The sequence below is a fragment of the Panthera tigris genome, chromosome A3 (assembly GCF_018350195.1).
Source record: "Panthera tigris isolate Pti1 chromosome A3, P.tigris_Pti1_mat1.1, whole genome shotgun sequence".
Lineage (NCBI taxonomy): Eukaryota > Metazoa > Chordata > Mammalia > Carnivora > Felidae > Panthera > Panthera tigris.
In genome coordinates this window covers 28,494,619-28,515,488 of record NC_056662.1, presented here as the reverse complement: position 1 = coordinate 28,515,488, position 20,870 = coordinate 28,494,619, and the positions used below count along the sequence as shown (strand labels likewise).

At 49.8% G+C, this 20,870-nt stretch overlaps 1 gene segment (V, D, J or C); it reads left to right on the top strand.

Moving 5' to 3' along the window:
• The first annotated feature begins 5,776 nt into the window (after positions 1 to 5,776).
• LOC102971342 lies at positions 5,777 to 20,599 on the top strand. The segment is given in 7 exon segments: positions 5,777 to 6,511; positions 6,934 to 7,245; positions 8,773 to 9,093; positions 11,523 to 11,831; positions 16,261 to 16,587; positions 16,703 to 16,812; positions 20,086 to 20,599. Coding segments are annotated over 5 exon segments (1,260 nt in total).
• The last annotated feature ends 271 nt before the right edge of the window (positions 20,600 to 20,870 follow it).

Below are 20,870 nucleotides of genomic sequence, written 5' to 3'. Positions count from 1 at the left end.
ATCCTCTGTTTGTTTGTTTGTTTATCCAAACATCCATCCATCCAACCAACCAACATTCACTGAGCACTTACTAAGCTCCTAACACGTGTTCACAGAGGTGAGCAAAAACATGGCCGCTGCCTTCACAGAGCTTACAGTCTAAAAAGGGGAATTGTGCGGCTAGTTGCAAATTTCAAAACGAATCACAGCTGTGATAAATGCTATGCGAAACATGTACCTGAACCTATGTGGTGGGCGGGGGTGGGGGTGGGCGTCAGTGCAGGGACGGTTTTCCCGAGGAAGGAATGTTTCACCCAACACAGCACTGCCCACAATGGCAGCCGGTAGCTGCATGGGGCTACTGAGTACTTGAAATGTGGCCAGTGCCACAAAGGAAATGAAATTAAATGTATATATATATATATATATTGAAGCAAACATAACGTTATATTAGTTTCAAGTGTGCAATGTCATGATTCAACAATTCCACACGTTACTCAGTGCTCATCATGATAAGCGTCCTCTTATCCTCTTTAACGATTTCACCCATCGGATTTCACCCACCTCCCCTCCGGCAACCACCATTTTGTTCTTTGTGTTCAAGAGTCTGGGGTTGGTTGGTTTGTCCTTTTTTCCTTAACTCGTTCATGTGTTTTCTTTCTTCAAGTCCACATACGAGTGAAATCGTATCGTATTTGTCTTCCTCTGTCGGATTTATCTCAGCGCCATATTCTCTCGGCCCGTCCATGTTGTTGCAAATGGCCAGATCTCATGCTGTTTTATAGCTGAGTAACATTCCATTGTGTATATACATTACATCTTCTTGGTCTGTTCATCTGTGGATGGATACTTGGGTTATTTCCATATCTTGGCTATTGTAAATAAGGCAATAAATATAAGGGTGCGGTTATCTTTTCAAATTAGTGTTTTCATTTCCTTTGGGCAAATGCCCAATGATAGAATCACCGGATGGTGTAGTAGTGCTATTTTTAATCTTTTGAGGAACTCCCGCAGTGTTTTCCACAGTGGATGCACCAGTTTGCATCCCCACCAACGGCACACAAGGGTTCTTATTCTTCCATATCCTCACAAACACTTGTTACGCCTTGTCCTGTTGATGCTAGTCTTGTCCTGTCGATACTAGCTAGCTATTCTGACAAGTGTGAGGTGATATCTCATTTTATTTTGATTCGCATCTCTCTGATGATGAGTGATTTGAGCATCTTTTCAATGTGTCTGTTGGCCATCTGGATGTTTTCTTTGGAAAAAAATGTTTCCAAACATTTTAAAATCAGAGTGTTTAACGGGGGTTGGGGGGAGGGTTTCATACTGAGTTGTAGAAGTTCTTGATATGTTTGGGATATTAACCCCCTATCAGATATATCATTTGCAAATATCTTCTCCCATTCAGTAGGTTGTCTTGTCATTTTGTTGGTGGTTTCCTTTTCTGCGCAAAAGCTTTTTATTTTGATGTAGCCCCAAGAGTTTACTTCTGCTTCTGTTTCCCTTGCCTCAGGAGACAGATCTAGAAAAAGGTTGCTAAGGCTGATGTCCGAGAGACTACTGCCTATGTTTTCTTTAAGGAGTTTCATGATTTCAGGTCTCACATTTAGGTGTTTAATCCATTTGAGTTTATTTTTGTGTATGGTGTAAGAAAGTGGTCCAGTTTCATTCCTGTGCCCGTAGACGTCCAGTTTTCCCAACACCACTTGTCGAAGAGACCATCTTTTTCCCCTCGCATATTCTTGCCTCTTTTGTTGTAGATTAATTGACCATATAAGCGTGGATTGATTTCTGGGCTTTCTGTCCTCTTCCATTGATCGATGTGTCTGTTTTTGTGCCAATACCATACTGTTTTGATTCTTAGAGCTTTGTAGTATATCTTAAAGTCTGGGATTGTGATACCTCCAGCTTTGTGTTTCTTTCTCAAGACTGCTTTGGCTATCTGGGGTCTTTGGTGGTCCCACGTAAATTTTAGTATTTGTTCTAGTTCTGTGAAAAATGCGGTTGGTGGAGAAACTGAATTTCTAATTGTATTTCTTTAAATATTAAAAAAAAAATTTTTTTACATTTTTATTTATTTTTGAGAGACAGAGAGAGACAGAGCCCAAGTGGGGGAAGGGCAGAGAGAGAATGAGACACAGAATGCAAAGCAGGCTCCAGGCTCTGAGCTATCAGCACAGAGCCTGACGCGGGGCTCAAACCCACAAACGGTGAGACCATGACTTGAGCTGAAGTCTGACGCTTAACCGACTGAGCCACCCAGGCGCCCCTGATTGTATTTCATTTTAATTAATTTAAATTTAAATTTAAAAACTGAAGCAGTGTAAAAATATGTCTATTATATTAACACAGCTTTATTGCCTTAATAGGGCTACATTGCACTTGAAACTTTCAAAGACTAGAGGAAAAAATCATGTAAAATATCGTAGTATTTTTCTAGTGTTTACATGTGTTAATGATACTATTTCAGATGTTGGGTTAAAATGTGTTAGCTAAAATTAATTTCATGTTTCTTTTTACTTTTTCAACGTGGATACTAGAAATCTAAAACTCCCTGTGGCTCCTGCTGTATTTCCATGGAGACAGCTGAGCTCAGAGAAGAAAGGTGAGTAGGAGGGGTTAACAGGTAGAAGACTCATCAGAGCTATCAGGATGGGGTCGCGTTTCTCAGGATGGAAACTCACGTTTACTTAGCTTTTGTTTTATGCTCAGGACTTCAGATGTTACATGCATAAGACTCACTCACAGGCAGATATCACTGGCCTCTTGCTACAGATGAGGAAACCGAGGCTCGGGTTTGACCAAGGTCCTGTGGTTGGTGCAACCCCCTCATTGAACAGCCTGAACGTTTCAGGGGTGCCAGCCTGAACCAGTTTGATTTATCTCTTCCCTGCTTCCAGCTTGGCTCTATCATATTTCTTCTGTCGGCCCCTCTGTCTCTTAGGCAGCGCCCACATTTCTGGACACGTGTTGAAAGATCCTCTGCCATAGTTGAACGAATGGATGATCATGGATGAACTGTTTCATCAAACTTTTATGAAAAAGCTCTACTGTGTCAGGCAGGCCCTATTTTAAAGCCCAGCCCAACCAGAGCCGTTTCCAGATGCCAACACTACGTCCAGCGTAGGGACATCACACCTTCCCTCACTACGGCCCGGGCCCCCCCCCCGTCTCTGCTTCGGGATCTGGAAGGCGCGGAGCCAAAGGGGCTCCTTGGTTTCTCCTCCCGCCCCCTGAATCGGGTCCCAGGCGTGGGCCTCGTGTGCGTGCATGTGTGGCGAGCGTGCACGTGTGCGTGGTGGCGGGGGACCCACGGCACAGCCCCCTCTGCATGGTCTGCTCCCGCTCTGCAGCCCGCATCCCCAGACTCCATCCCGCAACTTCTGGGGCCTTCTTGAGTAGGCTGCTAACGGCATGCTCTAAGCTTGGCCATCGTCCTCCCTGGTGGGGGCCCTGGGGGCGGGGGGGGGGGGGGCGAGGGGGCGGTTCTGAGGACTAGGCTCCGCCCCCTCCACCCCCCCACCCCCCGCCGCCACGCCCCATGGGGGAAGTTCAGGCCGCACCTCAACCATCCTGTCTGGTTTCAGTTCCTTTTTCTCTTGCCAGCGTGGCCAGCCTCAGGAGACATCTGGAGGGGAGAAAACCGGCTTCCTCTTCCCGCAGGCACCCCAGTCCCGAGGAGTTGTTTTGGGGGAGCGCCTTGCTCGGCGGAGGCAGTGAGGGGACAGATTCCAAATCTGTCTCCCCCAGGCTGACATCTCCCCTCCCACAGTTAGCTGGGTGAACAGAGCATGGGGGAGGTGGGAGAGCTGGGGCCCAGCCAGACTTTGCGGCTGTTTATTAGCCCTGAGAACATACCTGGTCCCGTTTGTTACTGTTGAGTACCTACTATGTGCCCCCACAGCATGAGGTGCTGGTCACAGCAATGAATGAAAGACAGCAATCGTCACGGCCAAACATTTTATTTATTTATTTTTTTTTTTTTGAAGGAGGGAGAGAGGGGGGGGGAAACACAGAATCCGAAATGGGCTCCAGGCCCCGAGCCGTCAGCACAGAGCCCAACGTGGGGCTCGAACTCACCAGCCAAGAGATCATGACCTGAGCCGAAGTCGGTTGCCTAACTGAGCCACCCAGGCACCCCACTGGCCAATCGTTATTAATGGGGGAAAGGGATCAGGAATAAGTAAGTAAACACGTCAGGGCTAGAGAAGCCAAATCTAGCAGCCTAAGGGGACGGGGCGTGACCCAGGAGAGAAGTCAGGGCATTGGTAGCATTCAGCTCCCCCCACCCCCACCCCGGGGGCTCCTAGAGGATTCTGGGCAACAAGAGAAGCCCAGCCACGCTGTGCCAGCCCCGGGGCGGGGAGGGGAGGGGGGCTGGGTTTCCAAGTCTGTGCACTTACTTGGTTTTATTCGGTCATGGATGTCCCAGCTCACTTTACCAGCCAACCCGTTCTGTAGACCCAGGAGCCACCATGGGCTGGCCACAGCAGGCTGTCAGTCACATCTGCTCAGCACAGAGGAGGCTCTCACCACATCACAGGGAGCTGTGTGGCTCCCAGCTCGGGGTGAGGGTGGGGGGAGCCCAGCCCCTTCTGGGTCCCCTTCGTGGGGCCTTGGGGACAGTCAGCACCCAGGCCAGAGGCAACAGACGCCTCCCCAGCTACACACCCCAGGCCTGAGGGTTTGGGGTTTGGAAGGAGGCCTGGGCCACAGTGACCACTTCTGTCCCTGTGGCTCAAGCCACTGCTTCAGGCCCGGGGTGGGAGAGTGTCCAGGAAGCGTGTGGCCTGCCTTCGGCTGTCAGGAGACCAGACAGTGCCTCCTGGGCTCATGCAGAGCCTCATCCGGGGTTGGTGCCCAGCACGACCAGGGACCCGGAGCCTCCTCGCCATGGCTGCTAAGTGTGGGCAGGTCCTGACCTCCGTCCTGCCTGCCCTCCTGCTGGGACTCACAGGTAAGTCCTGGGTGCTGCCCCAAGACACCCTCAGAGCTGGCAGGGAGGCCCTCGGGGATTACTACATGCAGCTGCCTTGGGTTGCAGGGGTCTGGGGCCCACAGGACCTAGCGGGGCCCTTTGCCTACCTGCCAGGGCGTGTCCTGTCCTCACCTGTGAGAAACAAAGGTGATGGGGGGTTGGGGCCAGGAGGCCACAAGGACGACAGACTGGGGGAGGGCAGGGGGTGAAGGGGGAGCCCACCTCCCACCCGGTCTCCCTGATGTCAGCTCTGGTCCGAGTGGCTAACACATCTAGGTCAGAGAGGGTGTGAGGGTGGGAGGGACAGAAAGGGAGGACCCCCCCCCCGCCGAGTGATGGCACCTCTGGCCTCGCAGGAAGATTGCAGGTTCTCAGTCAGACTGCTTAACCTCCCTCCTTAGCACCCCCCCCCCACCCCCGCAGGCTGTGTGACCTCGTACAAGTCACTAAACCTCTCTGTGGCTGTCTCCTCTTCTGGAAAGCGGGGACAACAATACCAGCCTCCCACAGTGGGATGTGGATGAGAATAAACACACACCTGGAAACGTTCTATGAGCCACAGGATGCCCCGTGCAGTGGGGTGACAATGATCAGGAGGGTCTACTCAGAAGAGAGCATGACGCAGAAGGTTCCAGAGCTGGGTGCTGAGAGGATACGCTCTGCAGCCGCCCGAGCTGCCCTCCGTCACCCAGAATCCTGCGTTGTCAGTGCTGGTTTATCTGTCCTCCCCACACCCACACACCTGACCAGATGTTCCTCCCGCGCAGGGGTCCTGTCTGACACCTGTCTGTGTCCCCAGCACCCAGCTCACAGACCGGCTCAGCGCAGGGGCATGAGGGGGGGGCGGGGGCAGTGAAGACTTGCAGAGGTCACCGCTGTCACGCCCCTGCAGGCTGTCATGAGGGGGAGGGGAGCCCGGTCCTGCAGGTGTCGTGGGATGACTCTAGGGCACAGATTGGAGGCTAGAAGAGGAGGAAGGGGGATGCTGCCTCAGGTGGAGAGAATGTCGCTTCCCCGGAGCTGAGCAAGCGGAGATGTGGACGGAAAGGACCGGATTAGGAGGGCCGGCCATCCCTGCCCGCAGTGGCTCTCGATGTCACACTGGTGTCCAAAAGGGAGATCTTTGTGTCCTCGCCACACCTCTCCCCGAACCTAGAACCGTCCGCCCGGATGCCCGACAGAAAAGCCTGGGACACATTTCCCCATAGCCCGCTGTGTCCAGTCTGTGACCGAGTCCTGCTGGCTGTTTCTGCCGAACGGGTCTCAGGTCCCCCCCATCGCTCACCGGCCTGGCCCAGGCAGTCCTGGGTCCCCTCCTCACTGCTGTCGCTGCTCCCATCCTGCCACCTGTTTTCCATCCTCCACACGGCAACCACAGTATCCTTTTAAATCACGTCGGCGAGGCCACCTGGTCCTGTGTTCACGGTCTCCAATGGCTTCCGGTCGCACTCAGAATAGAGTCAGCAGCATTACCTTGAACCACAGGCTTTTCCCCATCTGGACCTCTTTGCCCATGATGCTGGAGTCCTACAGATCTCTCAGCCTCTCAAGGTATTCTCACCTGCCATTCCCACTTTCTAGAATGTTCTTCCCATGCCCCTCCTCATGGCTGGCTCCTATCCATCTCTCAGTTTCAGTTCAAAATGTCACCTCCTCCAGGAAGCCTTCTCTCATTTTCTTCTAGACGAGATCAGGCGCGCTCAGGGTGGTATGGCCGTAGACTACTATTTTCTTCTAGAATAAGCCTTCTGGCATTTTTTTTTTTTAACCTCAGCACTCTGTTTCCCTGAGGTTGAGCCTCAGTTAGAATGCTATGTTTGTCTGTTTACTTGTCATCATGCGTCCTATGCTCCCCAAGGCCGGAACAAGACACAGCACACAGTCAGTCCCCAAGGCCTGACGTGCCACCGGCAGCCCTTACAGGCTGTTGAGTGTCAGATGCGCCTTGTATGGTCACAAGCTCTCTTTCACAGCCGGGCAGCCCTTCATCTCTCTGACGGGCCCATCTCGAAGGACGACCCCGGGAAACCCGGTGCCTTTCAACTGTACCGCTGGCCCCTTCAGCTCCTGGGATTTCAATGTCACCTGGATGAAGGGCAGCGATGAGCATCCAGCCTCAGCCCAGCACCTGGTGACCAACAACCAAGGCAACTACTTCATTACCAGTAAGGTGTGGGTGACACTGACCCTCCAGGATCTCTTACTGGAGATCACCTGTGAAGTCACCCACAGGGCGCTGGGAGAGCCTCTGCGAAAGACCATGAACCTCTCCCAAGTGCTCCAAGGTGGGTGGGCAGGAAGTGTGGGGGGAGGGGTGTCACCTCCCAGCAGCATTAGCTTTCAGTGTCTTCTGCCCGAAGTCCCATTCTCCCCTCCACTCCCCGGGAGACCGGGGGCGGCCGTCTGGGTTTAATCCTGGCTGCACCACTTTATGACGTGTGTGATCTCGGCTAAGTCCCCTAACTTCTTTGGGCCTCAGTCCCCTCCCAGAGTGGGAATAAAAATAAGCCCTTGTAGGTTTCATGTGAGGATTACATGAGTCATTCCTTATGAAGTACCTAGAACAGTGCTTGGCACACAGGAAGTTGTTGATGAATGTTTGGTCCCAACTTTCCATTTATCACCATCATCATCATCTTACTATTATCTCATGATCTTGTCTCAACTTTCCATCCCAAACACCTCTATTAATATCTATTAATATCATTGCGATTAATATCACTGCTACTATCATTGCATCTATTAATATCATTGCTCTATTAATATCATTGTTATTATTTTTAAATTTAAAAAATGTCCTGGAGCACCTGGGTGGCTCAGTTGGTTAAGCATCTGACTTTGGCTCAGGTCATGATCTCGCGGTTCGTGGGATCGAGCCCCGCGTCAGGCTCTGTGCTGACGGCTCGGAGCCTGGAGCCTGCTTCGGATTCTGTGTCTCATTCTCTCTGCCCGTCCCCTCCTTGTGCCCTCTCTCTCTGTCTCTCAAAAATAAATAAATGTAAATTTCAAGAAAATTTTTTAAATGTCTTATTCATTCGACAAATAATGAACATTGACTGCCTGCCAGGCACTGTTCTGGGTGCTGAAGATACAGCAACGAGTACAATTAAATCCTTGTCCTTGTGGGCATCATATTTTAGCAATTCTTTTTTTTAATACATTTTTTAAAATTTTAATGTTTGTTTTTGAGAGAGAGAGAGAGAACGAACAAGGGAGGGGCAGAGAGGAAGAAGCAGGCTCCAGGCTCTGAGCTGCCAGCACAGAGCCTGACATGGGGCTCGAACCCATGAACCGTGAGATCATGACCTGAGCTGAAGTTGGAAGCTTAACCAACTGAGCGACCCAGGTGCCCCAGTAATTCTTTTTATTAACTTAACTTAATTTGATTTGTTAAATGTTTATTTAATTTGAAAGAGAGAGTCAAAGCAGGGGGTGGGCAGAGAGAATCCCAAGCAGGCTCTGCACTGGCAGCACAGAGCCTGATGCGGGGCTCAAATTAGTGAGATCATGACCTGAGCTGAAATCAAGAGCCGGACACTTCACCGACTGAACCACCCAGGTGCCCCAGTGATTCTTAAAATTGTGCTTCATGGTACTGAATATTTCAAACATACAAAAAATAACACACCAGACACCTAGGCACCCCTACTCATATTTAATGAATGTTAACATTTCACTTTATTTGCCTTACATTAAGCATACAAGAAAGGTAACAGATGAGAGTGACAGGTCTTGTGTCTGGTTCTTGGGAGAAGGAAAGAGGCCAGCTGGGCAGGGGTAATCTCAACAGATGTTCCTTTCTGGTTGTCTAGTTGTCCCCACCCTGAAGATCACCACCAAGACCTCCGGGACGTACATCCACGTGCAACAGAGAGTGAATCTCACCTGCCACGCGAGCCACTTCTACCCCTCCCACCTACGTCTCACCTGGATGGAGAACAGACACCAGGTCCACACGGTGGAGTCCCCACAGGTCACGAGAAACCCAGATGGCACCTACTCTCTGAAACACACGTGGCAGGCGGAGGCCACGCTGGACGGGAGCGAGTTTGCTTGCTGGGTGGTCCAGGATGAGCAGCCACCCTTCCGGGCCAACATCACCCTGCGGGCCCAGGCACCCAGGCTGGGGAAAGGTGGGTGCGGTCTCTTGCTGGCCCCTCTGGGCGGCATGGATGGGAGAGTCAGGCATGAAAACACCAAGCATGGGCCTGGGGTGCAGGCTGTAGTAGGTCAGGGGCTCGGGGTGGCACTGGATGAAGGTGACGAAAGGGAGGGTTCCCTGGGCTGGCGATAAAACTCGGAGCCATTCACCCCTAAGTTCCCTCCCTCCCTCCTTCCCCCCCACCCTCACCAACAAGGAGCAGGACTTCCCTTCCCCAGTCCCATGCACTCTTCTGGTAGGAAGTTTGCTGCCTTCACGCTTGACTGCAGGAAATGGCAGAGATTAGGGACTGCTGGGCACCAAAGGTTTTTAATCAAGACTGGTTCAGCTGGAAGTTTCTGAGAGTCAATTTCAAAGAGGCCAGAATTCTCAACTCCCTTAGCTGGGAAACAGAGTGGGTGCCAGAGCAAGATTCTCCTCTCTCCTATTCAGTTCTCTCTCTCTCTCTCTCTCTCTGCCTCCTTTCTCTCTCCTCCTTGCCTCCCTCCGCCCATCCTAATCCTCTCCAAGCTCCCCTTCTCTCGCCCTTTGTGGCCGTGTGTGACTGTGTCCACTAGGGGGAGCTGCCTGCTCGCAGTTCAGACCCACACCAGCCGCGCAAGCTGCTTCTCCTGGACCAGCTTGGATCAGCTCGGGAGAATGAATGACGGGCCAGGAGGGGATGTGGGGATGGGAAGAGAAGAGAGTAGCATGATTGGCCAGGCCTAGGGGAGCCCCAGTGCGGACTGACAGCTCTCCAGAACCGCCCTAAGTGGGGGAGGACAGCTCCCTACAGGAGGTGTGTGCAGGTGTGAATGGCTGCGTCTGTGCACGTCTCAGGGTCCCTGCCGCTCCCAGCAAAGGGTGGATGGAGGCCGGGCTGGCACAACAGCCCGTCTTCCCAGCAAGGGCTTCGACCCTGCATCCTATCTCTCCCGGACAGATCCGGCCTTGATCTGCCTGCTGTAAGAATTCTTGGGGAATGATCCTACTCACCATTCAGTTTCTCCAGGTTCTTTTTTGTCCACGTCCAGCAGAAATAAGAGAAGTGTCCCCCCCCCCAACCCCACCCAGTGGGATACACAGATCTGGATAGAAAACTCCAAACTGGTCTTTTGTCCTCGGAAAAGCAAGTATGGTTATTTCATTCTGAGTCACTTCTTTACTGACTCACTCCGAGTTTTTTCCTCTCTCTGTCTTATCTTTCTTCCTTTTCTGGCGTTCAGGGCCCCTTCCGTTCGGTGCGAGTGCCCCTGCACAGCAGCACCTCCCCGGTCTGGCCCACAGAGCCCTTCTTTGGTATCCCCACCTCGGCCCTCCGTTCGCGTCTGGCTGATGCCTGTAGGGCACTTACCGTGTCCCAGTCGTGCTCGCGTAGCTTGGCTGACATAGGACAGGACAGGCAGTGGAGGGGCCGAGGTCTGAGAGGTCTGAGCTGGGGTCAAAAGGCAGGGCGGTCTGTCTGCAAAATCACTGTGCTCTTTTGTATTTTTCTCCCCCATCCTGCCGGAGAAGATAGACCTCAGTGTTCCCTCATGTCTCTTCTCAAACTCAGGCTTACGTGCTCTGTTTCTGATTTGTCCTTGTCCCTGAACGGCCCCGCTGTGCACATGGTTCGGTCATCACACTGGCACTTTCCCGCGGGGCCTCCTGCTGCGGGGCTCTGTCTGCTTGCCGACGGGACCCTCGCTCCTTGGAAGCGGACTCTGGATCTCGTGTTTAGAGGTGGCCAGACTCTGGAGCTGAGCAGATGGGTGTCCCATCACAAGGCTGCCACCAACCATCTGAGCCCTCGGGCAAAGCACCGCCTGCCCAGGGCTCAGTTCCTCATCTGTGTCCTGACACCTGTGGGGTTCGCCTGGCCTGCTGGGGATTCCTTTCCTTGACCTTTGCTTGGCACCCGGACTGTTTGCAGTTGCCGGGGTGCCCAGCCCAGTGTGACCCCCAACGCCTGTGCTCTTAAGGTCTTCTCTGTGCCACCTGCTTTTCTCTGACCCAGGAGCTTTGCCCATGGACGTGATATTCCCTTGTCGGGGATAGAGGACACGCTTGAGCTGAGACCGCAGACAAAGACCCTGGGGCCAGACTGTCTGGCTAAGAAGCCCGGCTCTGCCACTGACTGGCTGGGCACCGTGGGCAAGTTACCTAGCCTGTCTGGGCCTCAGTTTCCTCATCTGTGAAATGGAGATGAGTCCAGTGATGCGGGTGTTGGCCGGGGGGTGTGGGTGGGAGTCGGCCCCATACACACTGCTGTGCTCCCCGTCTAGTCACTGTCGGGCCTCCGATGTTGGCTTCAGAATCCCACTCCTGTTGGAATTAACCTTTACACCCTAAGGGGGAGGACGCGATGGGGCTTCTCATGGAGCCGTGGTCTCTGGGCACCTCTGTGCCTCTCATGGGAGGGGTGGTCTCTCCCTGCAGGCCGGAGCACCTACTCCTACTCCTTGCAAGGCCCCCTTCAGCGATCTGAGCCGGGGAAGAGCATCCAGCTGACCTACGTGTCCTCCGGGTTCCCGTCGCACCACATTACCGTGACCTGGTTTAAAAAGAACCACGAGCTCCCAAAGACGCAGACCTACGTCCACCCCAGTGGGGACACACACAATGTGACCAGCCGAGTGCTCGTCCCGCTGCAAGCGGACGATGTGCTCTCCTTCGTCCAATGCCACGTCAGTCATAAATCCACACCGGTCTTCCAGAAAGCCATCAGCCTGGACCAGTACCTCCGTGGTAAGGGCGTTCTCGCTGCTCAGGTGGGTCCGTGCAGAGTTGGGCTGTGGATGTCTCTGCTTCCGTTTCCTCCTCTGAAAATGGCACAGCCCTCACTTGGTGGTGGCACGGGTGCAGTGAAATGACACCTGTAAGGTGCACAACACAGTGCCTTGCTCGTGCTAACCGTTCAGGGTGGCAGTCGCTGGGGTGGCTACTGATTATTCTTTGTACCATTCACGTCACCTCTCTGAACTCAGTCTCCTCATCTGTAAAATGGGGAACGGTATTTTCCAGGAAGTTCATGTTTTTATTATTGCTGTTTTATATGAAGAGGATGTAGGTGTTTGCAGCTTCTAAATTTTAGGGACTATGTCATCTTGGACGATTACTCATACTTAGGTAAGGGCCTAATGTGTCATCTGATTTTGTTGTCGATTTTCCTGGCCTGGACCCATGCTTGGCAGGTCTGTAAATTCGGTGAGGTCATGGTCATCATGCCTAGAAGGAATTATAGCAAGCATCCCGTTGTTTATGACGAGTCTAACCCCCAGAGAAGGCAAGTGAGTGGTCCAAGGATGCACAGCAGTAATATTTAATTCCTTAAATGTGCATCGGACTTTAAAGTCTATAAAATATTTTCTCAATATTTTCGCTATTATTGTGGCAGGAAAGACATCATTTTGCACGAGTAAAAATACTGACATTAACACCTCAAATGAGCATAGCACACAGTGAGTAAAGCACACTCATGTGGGTTGACGAATTAAAGGTATGCCACTGCCCTGTGCTGTTTGTGCCCTTGAGGATTTACAGAAGGAAACTCATGTTCAAAGAAGTAAAGCCATCCCCAGGTTGCAAAGCCAGCGAGTGAGAGATTTTTCATATGAACTCAGGCTTCTTTTATTATTATTATTATTATTATTATTATTTTAAATTTAAATCCAATTTAGTTAACATATAGTGTAATAATAATTTCAGGAATAGAATTCAGTGATTCATCACTTACATGTAACAGCCAGTGCTCATCCCAACAAGTGCCCTCCTTAGTGCCCCTCACTCCTTTAGCCCTTCCCCCCCACCCAACACCCCGCCAGCAGCCCTCAGTTTGTTCTCTGTATTTGAGTCCCTTGTGGTTTGTCTCCCTCTCTGTTTCGGTCTTATTTTTACTTCCCTTCCCTCACATTCAGCTGTTTTGTATCTTAAATCCACATGAGTGACATCATATATTTGTCTTTCTCCAACTGACTTATTTCACTTAGCATCGTACATTCTAGCTCCATCCACGTTGTTGCAAATGGCAAGATTTCATTCTTTTTGATTGGCGAGTAATACTCCATTGTATATACATACCACATCTTCTTTATCCATTCATCCATCGATGGATATTTGGGCTCGTTCCATACTTTGGCTATGTCGATAGTGCTGCTATAAACACGGGGGTGCATGTGTCCCTCCGAAACAGCACACCTGTATCCCTTGGATAAATGCCTAGTAGTGCAATTGCTGGGTCGTAGGGTAGTTCTATTTTTAATTTTTTGAGGCACCTCCATACTGTTTTCCGGCTGCACCAGTTTGCATTCCCACCAGCAGTGCAAGAGGTGAACTCAGGCTTCTATCCACTCTTTACCATCTATGGGATTGCCTGCTTAGTTACTTAGGCTCTCCCATCCTCAGTATATTTGAGCGTAAAGTAGGAAAATGATAATTCAGAGGGTTCTTCATTACCTGAGTATTTATTATATAACTCCCTGGAGTTAGGACAATGGTGTAGGAAAGCAAAAATCCTAGAAAATACAGATATTCACAAATGAATTACTTGTAAGACTAGCCCCCACTCAAACCCCTCGCTGCTCAGCACTGGCTGCACCTCTGCTGGGTTTCCCGTCCCAGAAATGCCACTGTGGGTGTCTTTATCTGGGTTCCCTTGACGGCAGAGCCTGAAACCAGGACCAGGTGCAGGTGTTTGGGAAGGGATCCACAGAGGCACAGCGGTTGGGATAAGGGGTGGGGAGGGTCAGACAGGGAAGGCAGGACACTCAAGAAAGGGTGAGTTATTGAATGGTTGCCCTTGTGGACAAGTGAGGCTCAGCCCTACTGGGACCCTCTCAGGAACTGGGTAGAGCATTCCTGGGGATTGTCCCTTGGAGGGGGGGGGGTGGGGAGAGGGAAGCTGGGATGTGCTTGCATGGTCTGGGTGACATTTCATGGTTATGGAGAAATCCCAAGGCGGAGAATGCGGGAAGTGTCGTGGGAGTTCAAGGAGGGACAAGTCTCCCAGCACGGCCACTCTGAACCAGCAGCTGGGGGAGGCGGTGCGTAGTCTAGAAACCCTCTGCTCTAGATCAGTCTTGCCTTGATTGAAGCGTGGCAAGCTAGAGACCACGCTATGCAGAAGGAATCTGCATCCATTGTGAAATGAAATCAGAGATCTTGCAAAAGTTGTATTTCGAGAAGTTGATGCCAACGATGGGGGGACCGCAGGCATCACAGGCAAAGCCTCTGAGTGCTTCCAGATGGAAAACGAAGAAGATCCATGATACTCATCATTCCGTGGGCACTTCAAAAGAGAGAACACGTTGTTGGGACGCCTGGGTGGCTCAGTCGGTCGAGCGTCCGACTTCGGCTCAGGTCATGATCTCGTGGTTCGTGAGTTCGAGCCGCGCGTCGGGCTCTGTGCTGACAGCTCAGAGCCTGGAGCCTGTTTCGGATTCTGTGTCTCCCTCCCTCTCTCTCTGCCCCTCCCCTGCTCGTGCTCTGTCTCTCTCTGTCTCAAAAATAAATAAGCATTAAAAACTTAAAGAGAGAACGCATTGATTGAAAGAGGCCCCTGTGAAAATCGACAGGACATTCAAATAATTTTTCAACGACCTTTTAATGATGGTGCCGCGAATGTGAAATGTGCAGGTACCGTATGGATTCACTGGTAGGACGTAGAGTCAGGTTTGGGGGAAAATTCTCTCTACTTCCTTAGACTCGCAGCACTCGCTCCTTCCAAGAGTCGGCACATCGCTGTGGTTATATTTTATATTGAATTAAGATGTAAATTAAACAAAATTAGTTTCATCACTGAAACGTTTTACCAGATGAAGTTTCAACCAGTTCTTCCTTGAGAATTTTTATGAGATCGGGGCTTGTTTGGTACAGGTTCCTTCTAAGTGGCTGTTGTTGTTTTCTGATACTAGGTAGCATATGCCCTGTTCAGCTCATGTGGTTTTGTGAGGATTAGAGGGGACCACACATGCACTGCCATTCTGTGTGTCGAAACAGTGATCGTCCGCTGGGCCCGGGTCTCTGTCCTCCGGACGCTGCCTGGATACCACACAGCCAGGAGAGCTCCCTGGTGGCTAGAAAGGGCATGTGAGCCTGTCCTTCCTTTCTGTGGTCTTTGGCGTCCTCTAACGCCCTCTTACTTACCCTGGCCAATCCTTCCTGGACCCCAGGCTTCCTCCATCCTGAATACTCCCTTCTCCAGTTCTTCCTCTTTGCTTGGGAGTAATCCTTACCTGTGTGCTGAGGGGGGAAAGGCTGAGTACAGATAGTGGCTTCTGGGGATGGCGTCCTGCCTTGGCTGTCCCACTCATCTTTTAAAAAAAATTTTTTAACATTTACTTATTTTTGAGAGACAGAGAGCGTGAGGGGGGAGGGGCACAGAGAGAGAGAGAGAGAGAGAGAGAGACAGGGAGACACAGAATCCGAAGCAGGCTCCAGGCTTTGAGCTTTCAGCACAGAGCCCGACGCAGGGCTTGAACTCACGGACCGCGAGAACAAGGTTGTGTCATATTGAAACATATTCCAAAGTCTCCTCATTGTGAATACATTCTACTGCACAGCTGAAAACCCAGTTGCAAAGAGTTCTAGAAGTCGTTAGATCATGATTTCAGAAGCCGGGAATCATAAATGCATAGAGCCTGAAAGTTGGGGTGTCCGACTAGCACGACAGTAAAACACGCTGTGTCTGGTGTAACCCCAGCTTTGCCACTTGTGACCTCGGGCAGGTTACTGAACCTCTCCAAATCCTAGTTCCTTCCGATGTAAAATCTCAGTACCTTGGAGTCGTAAAGATGTAGAGTCCGTGAATCTTCAACTCGTCGAATCATCAAGTCATGGAGTGGGTCACCTGACTTGTAGGTTCTTAAATGGCATTTAATGTTCATCTTTGTATCTTTCATGGCCAAAGTGGAAAAAGAGAGAGCAAGATTTTGAGGCTTTCATCAAGCCCATTCATTCTTTCATCCATGCATTCCTCCTTCCGACCATGCATCAAGCATGCATTCACTCAAAGCACACTCTCATTCGGCCATGCATTTACCTATGCAGGAATCTGTTCACAAGTACCTGGATCCTCCTCTGGGGCAGACCCTGGGCAGATGACCCATCGTCAAGGAATTCCCAGGCTCCCACAGTGGCCTTCCTATAGTGATTGTCTGCTCTCTCTGGGCTGTGTCAGTTCCCCCTACAGTGACAGTGTCCCAGTCTTCACCCTCCTCGGACTTGGTGGTTGTCACCTGCCGCGTGCAGAGATTCTATCCACAGAGTGTGCATCTCACCTGGACGGAGAACTGCCATACGATCGAGGGAGCTGAGCAACTCACATCCAAGCAGAATAGCGATGGGACCTACACCCTGGAAAGCTTGCATTTGGTGAACGTGTCAGGGCCGGGGTCCGAGCAGGTGCTCACCTGTAAGGTGCAGCACGAGGCCCAACCTCCCATCCAGGCCAGCCTCATACTGTCTGCGGAAACACACGGCACATACAAGCCCATCGGAAGCTCAGGTAAGCCCACCTCCACTGCTCTGAGCAACTAGGTCACCTTTGTCTCCTGAGTGGAGTGAGGTATTTAAACTCACAGTGTCCCCTTTGCCGTGTCCTTCTGCCCATTGGTACTTAGGTCCCGAGATGCCTGCCCTCATCTTTGTGGCATTCCTTCTGGGCTTCAAGGTGCTGCTGGCGATGAGTTTCATAGTCACCTACATCTGCAGGTGGCGGAGCCGGTAACAGGTGAGTTGGGGGCAGGTCTTAGTACATAAGGAGAGAGGTCATGGTCACCATCGTGGGCTGGCAAGAGGAGTCCAGGGTAAGGCCACTGTTTCACACTGTGCCTCCCAGGGAGATCCAGGCTCAAGAAGAGGCTGGAAACACTTGTTTTCTCCAAAGGTCTGTTGGAAATCTCAGAGGCTTCCAGATCTCACCCATCCAGCAGTGCCCTGGGTTTGGAGGCTTTTAAATGAAGTCCCTTGGAACCCTGGGTGGGGATCCAAGGTGTGGAGGTGGGATGAAGGTCAAAGCTTTGAGCCTCAAGCTCCAAAGAGTGCCCCCATATACTGTTATATACGCCAGTTTTCGTAGGACTTATTTTGGAATGAATTAGAAAAGTATTGCTAAAATCTAATGGAGCCCATCGAGGGACAGGGAGGCTCAGACTACTGGCAAACATGAACGTGGGGTGGGGGGAGTTCAGAATACCAGACAGAGGGGGCTGGGGTGTAGTGAGTAGGGGTCTTATTTCTGATCTGTACCATGAATCCAGGCAGTATTTGGGGAATTAATACAAGAATGAATGAATGAATGAATGATTTTTCCACGATCGCTCTTGCATGCTCTGCAATGAATTTCCTCCCACCCCGTCCAGGAGGCTCACATGGTGGGAGAAGCTGCCCCCCGCCCCCATTTCCATCCTGGACATGCCCCTTTCCCCACACCCTCCTGATGTTTCTTCTCTCGGAGCGGAGTCCTGATGTTCTGCTCTCTTCAGAGCAGTGTCAAGGATGGACCCTGGTCTCAGGGACCCAGAGACCCTGATGCACTGAGCTTCACACTGGCCCTGCCTCTGCCCCAAAGACAATCAAGAGGGTCAAGAAAAGAAGGTTCCCATTGTGTCTGTGATGAGGAACAGCCCTTCATTTTCATAGCACATTTTACTTTCCTTTTTTCTTTTTAAAATGTGAATTGCAGTACAGTTAGCATACAGTGTTATATCAGTTTCAAGTGTACAACATAGGAATTCAACAATTCTATGCATTCGTCACGGCTGATGACGATTAAGTGTACTCTTACTGCCTTCACCTATTTCTCCCATCCCCCTCCCCACCCCCCCACCCCCCTCCTTCCTCTCTGGTAACCATCGGGTTGTTCTCGACAGGTAAGGGTCTGTTTTTCGGTGTGCCTCCTTTTTTTAAATCGTTCATTGGTTTTGTTTTCAATTCCACATGGTGAGTGAAATCATATGGTATTTGTCTCTCCCTGACTTATTTCAGCTGGCATTATATTCTCTAGATCCATCCATGTTGCTGCAAGTGGCAAGATTTCATTCCTTTTTATGGCTGAGTAATGTGTGTATATGTGCAGTGTATATGTGGACATATACCCACATCTTCTTTATCCATTCATCTCTTGGTAGACACTTGAGCTGCTTCCTTATTTTGGAGGAACGCATTTTACTTTCATACATACCTTCTGCAAGTACGATTTTATTTGACCCCTGTATGTTTTGAGGTCACTGCCTGGAATGAGCCTGTTTTGGTTCCGAAACATATAGGAAATATGTAAGAAATCCTTGGCCCTCCCCATCCTGTCTTTGCGAAATAGTAACATATTGCTGATACGGTCTCCTGTTTCTTTTAAAAACACGGTCTTGAATTTCACGTTTATCCTTCTCAAAGTGGATTTTAAAATTTTACAACGTGTTATAAATCCTTAAGGAATACACAATTTTAGTTTGCATGTTTTAAGTTTTATATAAATGCTGTTATACAGTATACAGCACTCTGGAACTTTTATTTTTTGGGCTCGGCGTAGCATGTGGGCTTTCTTCACGTTGGTATATGTAGCTGCATTTTCTTAACTTTCCACAGCTCCATGGCTCTCTATTCTAAGAATACTCTGGGGGGCCTGGGGGGCTCAGTTGGTTGAGCATCCGACTTTAGCACAGGTCATGATCTCACGGCTCATGAGTTTGAGTCCCGCATCAGGCTCTATGCTGACAGCTGAGAGCCTGGAACTTGCTTCAGATTCTGTGTCTCCCTCTCTCTCTCTGCCCCTCCCTGACTCATGCTCTGTCTGTCTGTCTGTCTCTCTCTCAAAAATAAATAAATATTAAAAAAATATTATAAGAATATTCTACAACTTAGGGCCGACTCTGAGGATAGTATTAAAGCTCTATCTGCTGTTTGGGTAATACAACTTTGCAATGAGCATTTTTCTCTCTGTTTCTGTGGGCACAAGTGAGAGAGTCCCTCTTGTTCCCTTGCTGTGGTCCACACAGCAGCTGTATTAGTGTCATTTGGGAGCTTTTCTAGTAGAAAAAAAAAAAAGCTTTTCATTTTTTTTTTTTTAACGTTTATTTATTTTTGAGACACAGAGAGACAGAGCATGAACGGGGGAGGGTCAGAGAGAGAGGGAGACACAGAATCTGAAACAGGCTCCAGGCTCCGAGCTGTCAGCACAGAGCCCGTTGCGGGGCTTGAACTCATCGACCGCGAGATCATGACCTGAGCCGAAGTCGGACTCTTCACTGACTGAGACACCCAGGCGCCCCAGAGCTTTTCATTTTTGATGACTTTTTTTTTTTTTCAAAAAGTTTTCGATGCTCTCATTTATTTTTGAGACAGAGAGAAAACACGAGCTGGGGAGGGGCAGAGAGAGAGGCAGACAGGAACCAAAGCGGGCTCCGCGCTGACACCAGAGAGCCCGAGGTGGGGCTCAAACTCACAAGCCACGAGGTCGTGACCTGAGCCAAAGTCAGATGCTTAGCCGACTGAGCCACCCAGGCGCCCCAACTTTTGACGTGACCATTTCCTTAGAACATACACAGCATTTAATACGGTCTTAAAAGAATATTACCTTATAGAAAGATTATCGTACAATGCACACAAAAATACTCAGAACAAATGAATGTGTTCAGTGGGATCATAGACCTAAATTTTTTTTCTAGACCTAAATTTGAAACCTAAAATTGTAAAGCTTCTAGAAGGAACTGGAGGAAAAAACAAACAAACAAACAAAAGTAAATCTTTATGATTTTGGGTGAGCAGAGACTCTTTTAGGTAAGACATGGGAAGCACAATCTGGAAAGGAAAACATTGATCCATTTGACTTCATAAAAATTTAAACCTTGTTCTTCAGAAGATACTGTTGATAAAAAGAAAAGGAAGGTGACCGATGAGAAAGTATTTGTCAAACGAATCTACTCGAGGACTTGTATCTGGGACACAGGCGGGCTAGGTACAACCCCCTGTTTGTGCAAGTCAAGTTTTATTCTGTGGCTTCTTTTAGGCTGAAATGTCAGAGAGAAGTGATTGCCATCCGGACCTGACGGTCCACAAGCATAAAGCATTTACTGTCCGGCCATCTAAGACAAAGCTCGCCAACGCCTGAGAGACAATATTTAAAGACAAACAATCCCATTTTATAAGTGCATGAAAGATTTGACGAGCCGCTCCACCAAAGAACAAAAAATAAAATGCGTTAAAAAACAAAAACAAAAAATTGCTGTCTTCATTAGAATAGCTGTAGAACACGTTTCGATACCTCTTTTGGGCAAACCTTCCCACCTGGTCCTGGTTTCTCAGAACGGCCAGGCTCTCCTTGGCCCACACGCATTTGAGAATCACTTTGTCAACGTTCATTATAAACACCTTTACGATTATGATTTGGTTACACTGACTTTACGTACTCATTTGGACGCACTGACATCTTCCAATGAGTTTTGCCACTCATGGACATGAGACACCTCAAGTTCGGTTTTCTTTGATGACTTTTAATTCACCATTTTATAGGGCTTTTTGTCCCGTTATTGTTCTTATGCATCCCTAGTTAGAGCTATTAACTAGAGTATTAACTTTCTAGTTTATGGAATCTTTAAAAATTATTATTATTGTTTGCACTGGGTTTTGGGCCTCTGTATAGGATGGTAATTGAGTTTTGAACATCGATCTTAGATTCAGAAAGCTTATCAAGCCTGTATTACCGCTTATCGTGTGGACATTCTTTAATGAGTACCTCTTATCGATCTACTCACCTAGATTAGATTTTACCTTTATTAAAGTTACATATGCACG